Below are 14,501 nucleotides of genomic sequence, written 5' to 3'. Positions count from 1 at the left end.
TAGGCCAGGACAGATCAAGTATGCTGTAAAACTTTTTAGTGTACTGCAATGGTAACTTTCGGGCTAGCTACACGCTTTTCCAACAGGTAGATATTTTTCTACTCAACACAATGAGAAACATACATATTCTTACATAATAATCTCAGATCCTATTCCTTAAATGCAGAGATCCACAAATATTAATCTAAGATCAATCTCTTCTTGTCAGCTGTTTCTTTCTGTACTATTCCTTAAGCCTACACCACCTCTGTGTGTTGTTCCTAAGTCACCTCTTTCCACAGAAGTATTTGAAATAACCATTCTTTGGTGAAGAAACTCCTTTATATTCTTGAATTTTCTATTACTCTATACTTGTTCAATTTGGGAATATACCAGTTTAAACATTTACTTTTCAGCTGATGTAAACAATTTCCAAGTTTCTGATATTGTCAACAGTGTTACTATAAATGTAACTTCTATTGTCAATGGGAATGGATTTTTCTTGTACATACACTAGCAAGAAAACTGCTAGATCATGTGATGTCTTTATTTTCAACTTTAGGAGATAGTGTCAAACTTTTTCAGAGCCACAGCACCAACTTAACCTCCACCAACCACACATAAGAAAGCCTATGTGTCTACATTTCCTCTAATACTTAACATTTTAACACTTTTTAACTTGTTAGCAATTGAATGATTATAATCTCTAGGTAGTCTTGAAATGCATTTCTCTGAACACTCATTAAGTTCAATATCTCTTCATGTTTTGTAGGCCTTAAGTATTTTCTTTTTTTGTTTGAGATGGAGTCTCACTCTGTCACCCAGCCTGGAGTGCAGTGGTGTGGGTCAGCTCACTGCAACATCTGCCTCCCAGGTTCAAGCAATTCTCCTGCCTCAGCCTCCTGAGTAGCTGAGATTACTGGCATGCACCACCATACCTGGTTAATTTTTGTATTTTTAGTAGAGACAGGGTTTCACCATGTTGGCCAGGCTGGTCTTGAACCCCTGACCTCAGGTGATCTGCCCACTTTGGTGAAATGTTGTTGATGTCTTTTGCAGATTTTCCTATTGTGTTTCTGAATTAAGTGGAAGGAGTTCTTTATCTATATAGTATACTAATCCTTTGTAGGCCGTATGTTTTGCAAAACTTTGTAACTTGTCTTTCCACCTTCTTTATGTTTTAATAAAGAAAATGTCCTTAATTTTAATATACTCAAATGTATATTAGGCCAAAACTTTTTGTTTCTCTTAAGAAATCACTCCCTTTTATAATATTGAAAGATATTTATCTATATTTTTTAAGTAATAATTTTAGTTTTTCTTGCACCACTTAAGAACTTAATTCATTTGGAATTATTTGTATATGATGTGATGTCATGGTGAAACTTCATCGCATCTATTAAGGAGAACCACTTTTTTCCCAGCCCTACTTACTGAATGGCTCCTCCTTTTCTCACGAACATGCCTCTTCTGCCATATGTTAAAATTTATCGTTTACTTACTTCATCCCTGCTCCAGGTTCTCCGCCTTGTAATTGTTAAGTGATCAGGAGGCTCTGCTGCTTGAGGTCTTGGATCACCAGATCGACCGTTGTTTCCTTCTGGTGTTTTAGAATGAACTAATGGAGGAATCTTTCGGAAGTTGAGGCTTTCATCAAAAACACGATCAACCAACTATTGGGACAAAAGCAAACCGTTATGAGAAGACAGTAGTTTGAAAAAGTACATATGTTGGCATTACAATTTTTATGATTAGACAGAAGTTATTCCATTCTCAAGTAGTAACAGAGGCCATGACATCTTCAATAAACCAATTACTCTTTCTTTTTATAAGCATTTAAAGGTATTTCCTTTATAAAATCGAGGTTCATCTACATAGATTTTATTTTCAAAATACAAAATATATATGTTAAGTTTAATTCTTCCATGATTTTCTCCAAATGGAAAACAGACGGTAAATAGAAAAAAAGCTGAGCCATGTAGATGGACAATGAGTTCATTTTACTCACATTGCCTTACCAGTGTAAAATACTGTTTCTTTTTCTTTTAGTTTCCTATCTTGTTTTTTCCTTTTTTTCCTCCCCAAATCCAGGTGTCAAATTTCTTCACAAGATACATAAATTGCAAATTCCAATTAAGTTTACAAAAGGAAAATATTTTTTTAATCCACAAAATAAATACTTTGGTCTTAGTCAAATACATTTTTAACAATGCTACCGAAATTACACATTCTAATAAAAATTATATACTGCCATCTACAGTGCAAATTACAGACATACAATACTAAGTAACTCGGGTTTACTGAAGAGGGAGTCAACCTAGTACAATATTCTGAAATAAAACAAAAAAATGAGGTTTATTCAATGAAATGTTCAAGTAATTTTACTGTGTCTGAGTGAATGTATAATCATGTTAGGTAAAATTTAGTTAGAGAGCTGAGAAAATAATATCTTCATCATTTTAAATATACCAGAAGAATTGTGTATGTCTTGCCACCAGGACGATCCTTTAGGTTTTCATCAATAAGGATGATTTCATACACAGTTACATTTGATCAATGTGGTAACAAAACTCTACACAGACTGATGAAGTATCATTTATTAAGTTAAACAACACATGAAGGAAAACAAACAAAAAAGTGACCATTAAAGAATCAGATTAAAGAATAAGTGTGACAAAAAAGCAAATGAAGAAAATATCAGCACAGTTTACTGTAGTTAAATTTGTCAGAAAGGCTAGCCATTTTTGCCTACTATTTAGGACTACCTTGTAAAATTAAAGAAGCAGAATAATCAATACCAGGGGCTGGCAAACTTTTATGTAAAAAGAGACAGATAATAAAAATTCAGGCTTTGCAGCCCTAACAGTCTCAGCCTTGACTACTCAATTCTGCCACTGTAGCAAAGAAATAGCCATAGATAATAGTCAAACATATGAGTGTCACTGTGTTCTAACAAAACTTTATTTATAAACACCAACATTTGAATTTCATATAATTTTTATGTTGTGAATTAGCATTCTTTAGACTTTCTTTTTCCAGCCATTCAAAAATGTAAAAACCATTCCTAGTTCTTTGGTCTGTATTAAAACTGGCAGCAAGGCCACAGTTTGCCATCCTCCAAACACAGAAATTCATTCTTTTAAATGCCAATCCTTTGCTTGCATTTCTGCCCCAGATCAAAACAGCCAACTTGGCCAAAGAATACCATTATTTTTGTATTACATGTTAAAAGCGCGCCGTCTGGAGCAGTGTCATGCAAATGGTGCCTCCTGGAGTTGTACTGTAAGAGGCCCTGATATTGGAGGAGTAATAGTCTACATATGCTCGCTTACATTCCAGACTTCATAAAAATGTTCTGAATATATATCTATATGTGTGTATACTACACATATTTCAATTTTTCAATTATCTTTATGTGTGTGTTTATCAGCAGAATTATTAAAGCAGTGATGCTGTAGGAGTTTTCTCTTTCTTTGTTATCACAGTGTCTTCTAGTTAACTAGCCATGAAAATACCCTATTAATTGGAGCATTTTCATAGGCAAACTTTCTAGGAACTTTATATAATCATTTATCAAATTTTGGGTTGCTTTTCAAGATACCATTTATATTCACGTTTCAAGTGAAGCTATGGACCAGGAATTAGCAGGCAAAAATCTGATTTTAAAGAATTTTCCAGCTTCATGTTAATAGTAGACCAAATGTTAGCCTTTAGTAGTTTTGTTACAAAAACATAAAATAAATTGTTAAAGCAAAGTTGGAAAATGCAGAGCTTCATGCAAACAGGGAGGGTGGACATAACTAAAATAAACTAAGCAAAAAGCTAAAAGCAAAAGAAATAAAGAAAAGAAAGAACCTTATGCATTTCTCCATGAAGATCTCCTACCTCTTCTCTAGTGTCTATGGCAGAGCCAGGGGTGGTGGCAGCAGTGCTTACTGTGGTACTAGGGGCAGTGCCTGATGAAGTCACTGAATCTATCTCTCCTGCTACATCGTTGATCTCCCGAGCAATAAGAGCAAGATCTTGGCTGATCCTGGTAATGATTTTAGAAAAGAAGTTTAATGCCTTTTAAATAAACAGTTCTAGAAACAATCATTTATGAGAGAATCAGTCATGTAAGTTGTATATCTAATTAAATATTTGTATCCCAAATTAACTGCTATTTTGATAATCAAAGTCTCAAACCTTAATTCCAACATTAAGATTAATGAAACTAAACTCCAAATAACCTACAAGATATCACTTTGACAAATGTACTTTAAATACACTTGAGTAGAGATATGCCCTTAACATACACTGTTAGTGTTAATGACTAGCATTAATATATCATAGGTGTTCTTAAACTTGGGAACAATGGAGAGAATTAAAGGAGTTTATGAACTTAAATGAGAAAAAAACAATCACAATATAATTTTCACTAACCTCTAAGTGATGCTTAGATTTCTTTCAATTATAAATACAGGCAACAAACCACAGTGGTATTAGCATTATTGGTGATTTTTGTCATCAACAGATATCACATTACAGTTGCTACACGTATCTCAAAACATCATTTATGGTCATCACTACTTCAAAATTACTGGTCATTAAACACAGAACAATACATTTTATTCAATGTTAATAAAGAACCATAACTTACTCTATTACTTTCAAATATTTTGATAACTGAATTTCGATATAATTGGATTTCTTTGTAATTCTAAGTATTTTACATTTACTCCTGAGAAGGGCTCTACAAGCTTCACAAGATGGTCAAAGAGATCTACAGTACCAAGAAATGAAGAACTCTGCACTCTTTAGCAGAGCACTGTACACTATGCACAGCACTTTCTGGTACATGTGATGTCACTTGAGGCTCACAAAGTTCTTTTGAGGTAGGATTTATCTGACTTTATCATAGTCTCAGAGAACCTGAATGGCTTGCTCATGATCACGCATTTAGATGTAGCTAATGCAGGACCAGCTCCAAGTTTTAGTGCTAATTTCCATAAAGCCTTTTGTTTTTATCTACATGGACTAAAGAATGAAATAACTGTTACCAGTGATAATCGAAGGTGAAAATAGAGATTTTTCTTTTAGGTTTTTTTTTTTTTTAAGAGGGAGAAACTTAGAAAACCTACCACTGATATTCTTGTTTTTTGAGAAACATTTCCTTTCAACAAGACATTAAAGTTTTCCAAGTTGCATCCATTGCCCATAAAGTCAGTGTGGCTATTTCCACAGGGAAGGTTTTGGAATGACAGAATCTTGTTAAAAGTATATGTGCAAGTTTCTGCAACTTCAAAGTCCACAGGGAATACAAAGTAACTGAAAAAAAAAAGAGCCAAGGGGGTCTGGCTACCACACTACCCAGGCTAGTCTTGAACTCCTGAGTTAAGCACCTCCCACCTCAGCCTCCCAAACAGCTAAGATTATGGACACGTGCCTGGCTTAAAGTAACATTTTTTAACTTATGTAAAATGTGAGTTTGGAACACATTAGTAACTGCACAAAAAAATAGATTTAAAAAGAGAATTAAGTTGAAGCTTATGGATCAACAGAAGCAATTTATGGTCAATATAAATTTTGTAAGAAATGATAGTTATTTCCTCATTTATTTACCAAACAAAAAGGTAGTAAGAATGCCAACAAATATTTACTGATTCCTATTATGTGCCAGGCACTGTGCTAGGTCCTAAGGACTACAACAATGAAGATGCAGGCAGGGTCCTTGTCCTCATGAAGCTCAGAATAAATAGAAGGCACCATTATAATATAATGAGTACATTATAAAGCAGCTTCATATTCCTTAACTAATTTGATTTGCATAATTGCTCTGTAAGAGAAGTATTAATCACTGTGTTTTATAGATGAGGAAGGAATGAGGTATAGAAGACATGCCACTATTTTTTTGGCCAACGTCACAAATATTAAGTGCCATTACTAGATTTTTTTCACTGTCATGCTACATCTCACATGATCACTCCAGATGTAACTGTTTAAAACATTAACTGTTGATGTAATTCTTTTGAAAATGGGTTTAAAGTGTTCCCTTATATAATAAAGCAAATTCTTACAATTCCCCAAAATAAATGAACTAGAATGAGAAACAGAATAACCAAGCTTAATGAGATAACATACAGATAGCATCAGTTTATCCAAAACTCTATTTTTCATTAAGGTTTTTTATGCAGACAGTTTGTACAATGAAGCTTCTGATATTTGTGAAAAGCAGTACGAATTAATTAGAAAAAACATGGAAACAGCAATCTCAACATGTGATACAGTAAAATATGTATTAAAATGAGCCTTTTTTTTTTTTTTGAGAGGCAGTTTTGCTCTTGTTGCCCAGGCTGGAATGCAATGGCTCCATTTTGGCTCCCTGCAACCTTCACTTGAAACCTCCTATGTTCAAGCGATTCTCCTGCCTCAGCCTCCCGAGTAACTGGGATTATAGGCACGTGCCACCACGCCCAGCTAATTTTGTAGGAGAGATGGGTTTCTACATGTTGCTCAGGCTGGTCTCCAACTCCCAACCTCAGGTGAACTGCTCACCGTGGCCTCCCAAAGTGCTGGGATTATAGGCGTGAACCATCAACCCTGGGCAAAATGAGCGATTCTTAATGTATACACAACATACATTGTTGATGTGAAAACCTAATAGATAGTTTCACATTTAATTCCATTTTATTATAAAATTTGGATAAGAAGATAGTACCAAAGGAACAAACTATAAACTAAGGGTTAAGTACTATTCTTTCTGTTTTCCCAAGTGTCAGAACCACTGATTAGATTTCAACAATTTTATAGAAATAAAAAGTGTCAGAACCACTGATTAGATTTCAACAATTTTATAGAAATAAGTATGCATTATTTAAGAAACAAAGGTGAGATACCATAAGAAATGTATTTTAAGTCATAAAGTTTATACTTTTCTTAAATAAACCATCTCAGTCACAATGTTCTTTTTTTTCACTGATGGTTATATACTGGAAAAAACAATTGTACATTTTGGGTATATTGGAAGATTAAAGGATATATTAAAAATTAGAGTCCTAGTGATATGCCCAATTTAACATACAATCTTTGCAAGATTATATATTACAACCACAGTACAAACTACCAGACTTTATTGATTTAAACTGCCAATAAAACATTGTTCCAAATTAGCTATTTAAAAACTGCCTTACTTTTTAATAGTACATTAGTTTTCAAAAGTTTTTACATGTAACTAGCTTTCCAAAGGATACACACATGAACCACTAGAATTAAGTTTCCTTCGGTATCACTGGAAAAAAAGCAACTGGTGGGCTATTAATGATGTATACTAGCTTTAGAATCCTAAAACTGAAGCTACTGACAGCAAGTTAAACTCCTGTTACTTTAACATTGGCTAACAGATCATAACTAATGACTCAGCTTTTAAGAAATAATTTAGTCTAGCTTGTAAATGACCAGAAGTGTTAAAATGTAAAATGAGTTAAAGAGAGACATTTAAGGATCATTCCAGAAAAACTCATGATTTCCACACTACCTAGAAGAGTTAAGTAAGAAAAAAAATTTTTTGGGAGAGGAAAAAGGGGATATCAGCTGAAAGATACTCAGAAAAACTGGAAGAGAAAATATAAGGAGAAAAAAAAGGCTGAGGTCAATTATTCTAAGTGAAGTATCTCAGGAATGGAAAACCGAATACCATATGTTTTCATTTGTAAGTGGGCGTTAAGGTGTGAGGATGCAAAGGTGTTAAGAATGGTATGAATTAGCTTTTAATCCTTGTATAAATAAATTATGAACTCATTTAGAACACAGGCTACATGTTTCAGGTTTTTTTTTGTCTCCTCAACGGTGACACATATGGTCAGCTATTCATAAAAAAAATATGATTTATAATAGGATGCACCAGGGAAACTTTTAATCTGAATACAGATCATGGTAATGAGATATGGGAAGAAGAATGCAGAAGAAATTAGCAGTCTCTCTTCTTCCTAATTCCTTGCAATGATATAAATGCCAGTAAGCCAAATAATAAAAAGCCATATCGTTTTTAAAGAGTGTATCAGGCCCCAAAATTTCAAAGACAGGTATAAAGTAAAACTTCATAAGCATGTGGCTAAAAGCAAACTTTTAAAGCATTTTATATCTCCATAGGTATAAACAAATCTTGTTTCATTAAGTATTTGGTTTAGCTTATATTTTCCCTCCTAAGTGATTAGCTCACTTATGCTCTCCCCCTCTACCTCAAATAAAACAAGTATAGTGGTTTAAGGTTTGCAAGGCATGGGAAGAAAAAAAAACCCCGAGTTATTAGCAAATTAACTTTACTTCATTTAAAATTCTCATTACTTATACAATGCAAGCAAAAGTATACTTGTAAGAAACGGTGTAATAGAAAACAGAGCGGGTGAAGTCAAGAAGTACAGGAATGCAGGCAGCAACTGGATCTATGAAACAGGACATGTAAGGTTTTTACTTGTGGTCATCTGTGTGTGAACAAAAAGTTCTAGATGTTCCCTAACCAGTAAAGATCAATTGTAAATCCCCCTTCTAGATGCAATCCAGATAGAATGCTCAGTATCATTGGCTACAAAGCATGAATACTTAGCAAGGTCAAACAGATACTTGGAAATGCTATCTCCAAATAAAAGACACTATTCTTATTACTTCACTGCCTACAAATAAAAATACAGCATTTTTATTAGTACATAAAAAGTACCCAGATGTGCTTTAAGGTGATAAGGCTATAATTTAAAAAAAATTTATGGCCAGGCGCGGTGGCTCATATCTGTAATCTCAGCACTTTGAGGCTGAGACAGGCGGATCATGAACTCAGGAGTTCAAGACCAGCCTGGCCAACATGGTGAACCCTTCACTCTACTAAAAATACAAAAAAAATAGCCAGGCGTGGTGGTGTGTGCCTGTAATCTCAGCTACTCGGGAGGCTGAGGCAGGAGAATCGCTTGAACCTGGGAGGTAGAGGTTGCACTGAGCCGAGATAGTGCCACTGCACTCCAGCCTGGGGAACAGAGCAAGACTCTGTATGAAAAAAAAAATTTACATGGCTTATAAGTACTTATAAGTACATTTTCCCCTGAAGACTTTTCCTGGTTTTGGCTCATCATTCAAGATTATTTTTCTCTGCTGTTAAAAGCAATGAACAAAACCACATTTATGCTATTCTGCCACATAACCGGCTCTCTTTCTTTTTTAGTAGACAGCATATAATTTTAATTTAGCCTTTGGCTTCTTGTGAAGCCACATCTCATCTTCAGTTCTTCTTGACATGCCTTTACATGTGTTACCACTGTAAACAGCTCAAGATGATCCTAAGAAATTCATTTAAGGTTTCCTAGAAATGTGATTCACATCAGTTCTGTATTTTAAACCACGAATTTCAAAATGAGCTAAAATATTGTATAATGAAACCAACATATGCAGGCATGAATATAAATAAGCAACACTGACTTCCATATATAAATCCCTGAAATGTTTCATTATGGATGATCATATCTTATACAGGGAATAATACAATTATGATAAAACAGAAATAGAATTTCTCACATCCTACCTTTTTTCAAAAAAATTAACTGTAGCTAGGTAAAAATGGGGCTAAGACAAGGAATTTCTATGGAAAAATTTTTAGAGTTTGACTTAAAAATTTTCAATTTGGAATCTTAAGCATTTAAACTATGCAGGGCCTACTGATAATGAGCTAGATATCTTCTTAAAAACAAAGTGAGCTGGGCATAGTGGCTCACACCTGTAATCCCAGCATTTTAGGAGGCTGAGGCAGGCGGATGACTTGAGTTCAGGAGTTCAAGATCAATCTGGTCAAGATGGTGAAAGCCCCATCTCTACTAAAAATACAAAAAGTTAGCCAGGCATGGTGGCATGTGCCTGTAGTCCCAGCTACTCAGGAGGCTGAAGCAGGAGAATACTTTGAACCTGGGAGGTGAGATTGCAATGAGCTGAGATCATGCCACTGCACTCCAGCCTGGGCAACAGAACAAGACTCTGTCTCAAAAAGCAAGCAAACAAACAAACAAACCACCACCACCAACAAAAACCAAAGGAGACATATACAAATTTGGGAAAACTCCAGGAATCATTTATTCTACAACATTTATTTGGTATCAGCTGGGTGCAGTGGCTCACGTCTATAATCCCAACACTTTGGGAGGCCAAGGTGGGCAGATCACTTGAGGACAGGAGTTCAAGACCAGCCTGACCAACAAGGTGAAACCCCGTCTCTACTAAAATTACAAAAAAAATTAGCCAGGCGTGGTGACATGAGCCTGTAATCTCAGCTACTCAGGAGGCTGAGGCATGAGAATTGCTTGAACCAGGGAGGTGGAAGTTGCAGTGAGCTGAGATCGCGCCACTACACTCCAGCCTGGGTGACAGAGTAAGACTCTGTCTCAAAATAAAATAAAATAATTGAAAAAATTTACTTGGTATCTACAAAGCAATGGTTATAAATGATACCATGATCTCACAGTACAACAAAGAACAAAAAGTCCAGTCCTTAAGAGGCTTAAAGATTAATTCATGTATCGATTAACTCATATATTTGACTTGCATACCAACTATAAGGAGGTTTCACAAAAAAAGTTTCCTAATGATAAGGAAAGATCTTTCTCTTCTATTAGCGAAAACTGTCAGTTACTAATTTATTAGATGTTAGTGGCATTTTGATTCAATAATATAAGACCTTAAAGAAAAAATTTGGCACACCCCATTCCTTATGTAACTAAAGTATGGAGAACTGGGGGAGAGTTACTCTGAGCCAAAAAAAGGTTTAGGATGCGATAATAATGAGTTGAAATTGGAGGCTTCTTTTGGGCAGCACGGGCAATGAGTGGCCTGATTAGAGAAGCAGAGTCTGAATAAAGTACATGGAATCTACTTCTAGCCATCAAAAGAGATAGAAATTTAATTTTTTTCAAGGCACCTCGCATTATCACCAATGCAATGTTTATCACTACAGGTAAGTTATATTTGGTAAGATGTAGAAAGTCTCTAGTCTCAAAACTAGACTTATGAATAGGCTTCAAATAAGCAGAGGAATTTGCAAATAAAGAGGTAATCAAGATGATAACTTTGAAGGTTTTAGCAAACCCATGCTATTTCCACCAGAGACAAAATCAGCAAGTTAAAAGAAGATGGTCCGAAGTCATCTGAGAGGAAAGTACTTACTGAATAGACAAGAACTGAGATAGCCAGAGTACTTTTAGAGACCTGGGTAGAGAATACGAGGAAGGAATAGGGAAGTTCTAGGGAATGTGGAAAACTCCATAGAAATTGAAGAATCACTGTCATCTGAACATGTGGGCAGATGTTTTATTTCCCACATGTTGGGCTAGGTAAGATCTAGCTGTTTGGATCTTACCTAGCCCAACAAAATAACAGGGCCTACAACTGAGATATTACGAATCAATAAATTATGTCTTAAAACTGACTTAGCAGATATACCTTATTCCCCGATTATGTAGTTTTTATATCCATAGTATCTTCCCCCAAACAAAAAACATTTTGGTATTATCAAAACTCACCTCCACTCACAACCCCAAAACTAGTATATCCTTCAATTATATTATAATTAAAGACTTGTTAGCTAAATTGTAATACACAGAAATGCATTATATCACCTTATAGACAATAAGAAAACCCATACCATTTAATTCTGACAACTAAATCAAATTGGCTCCTACCACGAAACAAGATGAAACAGTAAAATTACAAGTAATTTGGTTTTTCACTGTTAAGATTACTACTCATTCATAACTTTAAATATTTTAGGCTTGAAAAACCTAAAACATAGTCTATTTTAAAATGCTTTCAAATATATTTGATCAGTACTCTTTTTACTTGAATTTTACTAATAAATTATGTGAAAAAGATTTAGAAATAGGCCAGGCACGGTGGCTCAAGCCTGTAATCCCAGCACTTTGGGAGGCCGAGGCGGGTGAATCACGAGGTCAACAGATCGAGACCATCCTGGTCAACATGGTGAAACCCTGTCTCTACTAAAAATACAAAAAATTAGCTGGGCATGGTGGCGCATGCCTGTAATCCCAGCTACTCAGGAGGCTGAGGCAGGAGAATTGCCTGAACCCAGGAGGTGGAGGTTGCGGTGAGCCGAGATTGCGCCATTGCACCCCAGCCTGGGTAACAAGAGTGAAACTCCATCTCAAAAAAAAAAAAAAAAAAAAAAGATTTAAGAATAATAAAAGCTTTTTGTCTTATTATCCCAAGTCAGTTTTATTTGGGGCCAACAAATCAGGAAATGGGACTGGTAGGTGTTCTGTGACACACCTATTTTTTTTTTTTTAAACAGAGTCTTGCTCTGTCACCCTGGCTGGAGTATAGTGGTGTGATCTTGGCTCACTGCAACAACCTCTGCTTCCTGAGTTTCAATAATTCTCCTACCTCAGTCTCCCAAGAAGATGGGATTACAGGTGCATGCCACCACACTCAGCTAATTTTTGTATTTTTAGTAGAGACAGGGTTTCACCATGTTGCCCAGGCTGGTCTCAAACTCCTAACCTTAGGTGATCTACTGGCCTTGGCCTCCCAAGTGCTGAGATTACAGGCATAAGCCACTGTACTCAGCTGAAACATATATTTAATGATCATTTTAATATTAAAAAACATCACTTACATACCACTGTTTTTATTATGAGAACAAAAAATTTCTTTAATAATTGTTTGTTTTGCATATTTGAACAAAGCATTGGTTGGGATTCTTATACACAAATAAGGTAAGCCTAGCATTTTATAAACTGTAGGAATGTAATACTGATTCTGAAACTCCTATATCTGGACTGTCATAAATTTGAAGGTATGAGATGTGTAGAAAATGGAAAGCTACATATAAAGTTCTAAATCTAATCATAAGCCACTGTTTTCTCTGTATCCTTCTTGAATATAACATTTATTGATCGCTGACTGTATGTATGTCAAGCACTAGGTTAAGTATGTGCATCAACTTGCCAACTCTCTCAGGTTGGCACCATTATGTCCATTTTACAGATGAGATCACTAGAGCACAGTTAATTAGCTCACCCAAGGTCACAGAGACCTTGTGGTAGAGTTGGGTTTGAATCTCAGACCACAAATACAGTCTGAGTCCAGAGTCCATGCTTCACCATTCGGCTACACTGCATCCCTGTAAATGTGGTTATCCCTCAGAGTTCAGCAGCAGGCGCAGTTCCCTCACCATTCCCTGGTGATACCATCTACCACCATGGCCCCAAGTATTTACTCTTTGTGAATGACTCTACAACTATGAGCCTAGTTCTTATGGCTTCCTGTGTTTCACAGCCACGGTTCAACTGTCAAATGTTTCATAGGGCTATCCATTAAGCATCGTGGTGTCAGTATGACCAAAATACAGCCTATCTTCTTTTTCTATGCCTTCTGTGTTCCCTACTCTCACCAATCTCCCATCTGATCAACCATGGAACCATTTTAAATTCCGCCTTACTATTCCAGCAATCACCCAAAGCTGGGCCTCTTGTGCCATAAAGCCAAGTTGTGAATACAAAGGAAAAGTTCTTGAATTAAAAGTGCCACTCTAGTGAACACAGGCATAAGAAAGCAACCAGCCTAATGCTGATATGGACAAGTTTGAGCAGTCTGGACAGAAGATCAAACCAGCCACAACATTCCCTTAAGCCAAAGCCTACTCCATAGCAAAATCCTAACTCTCTTCAATTCTGTGAATGCTGAGAGAGGTCAGGAAATTGCAGAAGAAAAGTCTTCAGAGGTCAGTTCATGAGGCGTAAGGAATGAAACCATCCCCCTTAACATAAAAGTGCACAGAGAAGCAGCAAGTGCTATATGGAAGTTGTATCAAGTTATCAAGAAGATCTAAGATAATTCATTAAGGTGGCTATAATAACAACTGATTTTCAATGTTGACAAAACAGCTTTTTTTGGGAAGAAGATGCCATCTAGGACTTCCATAGCCAGAGAGAAGACAACGCCCAGCTTAAAGCTTCAAAGGGCAGGCTAACTCTCTTGTTAGGGGTTAATGCTAGCTGGTGAGTTTATGTTGAAGGCCAATGCTCATTTTTCATTCCAAAAGTCATAGGGCCTTTAAGAATTATGCTAAATCGACTCTGCTTGTGCTCTACAAGCAGAACAATAAAGCCTGAATTATGGCATATTTACAGTGTGGTTTACTAAATATTTTAAGCCCACTGTAGAGACTTACTGTCCAGAAAAAAACGATTATTTGCAAAATATTACTGCTCATGGACAATGCACCTGGTTATCCAAGAGCTCTGATGGAAATGGACAAGGTGATTCATGTTGTTTCCATGTCTGCTAACATCCATTCTGCAGCCTATGGATCATGGAGGTGCGATCTCGGCTTACTGCAACCTCTGCCTCCAGGGTTCAAATGATTCTCTGACTTCAGCCTCCCGAATAGCTAGAACTACAGGTACGTGCCACCACGCCTGTCTAATTTTTTGTATTTTTAGTAGAGATGGGGCTTCACGGTGTTAGCCAGGATGGTCTTAATCTCCTGACCTTGATCT

At 36.0% G+C, this 14,501-nt stretch overlaps 1 protein-coding gene across 23 annotated transcripts in view; it reads right to left on the bottom strand.

Annotated features, from left to right (window-relative positions):
- CEP170 (centrosomal protein 170) overlaps positions 1–14,501 on the bottom strand; it is a 137,218-nt gene that overhangs the window by 13,806 nt on the left and 108,911 nt on the right. For 9 of the 23 annotated variants that reach the window (XM_078357202.1, XM_078357204.1, XM_008985731.5 and 6 more), the window contains 2 exons: positions 3,835–4,012; positions 1,482–1,652 (listed from right to left, as the gene is read on the bottom strand). In XM_078357202.1, the coding sequence (XP_078213328.1) occupies positions 1,482–1,652; positions 3,835–4,012 (349 nt within the window). The remainder of the gene's footprint in view (positions 1–1,481; positions 1,653–3,834; positions 4,013–14,501) is intronic. The other 14 variants (XM_002760863.7, XM_008985735.5, XM_002760864.7 and 11 more) reach the window with 2 other exon arrangements.

Source organism: Callithrix jacchus, chromosome 19 (assembly GCF_049354715.1).
Source record: "Callithrix jacchus isolate 240 chromosome 19, calJac240_pri, whole genome shotgun sequence".
In the NCBI taxonomy this organism is placed as follows: Eukaryota; Metazoa; Chordata; class Mammalia; order Primates; family Cebidae; genus Callithrix; species Callithrix jacchus.
The sequence above is the reverse complement of the archived record's forward strand: the minus strand, read 5'-3'. Positions and strand labels throughout refer to the sequence as shown.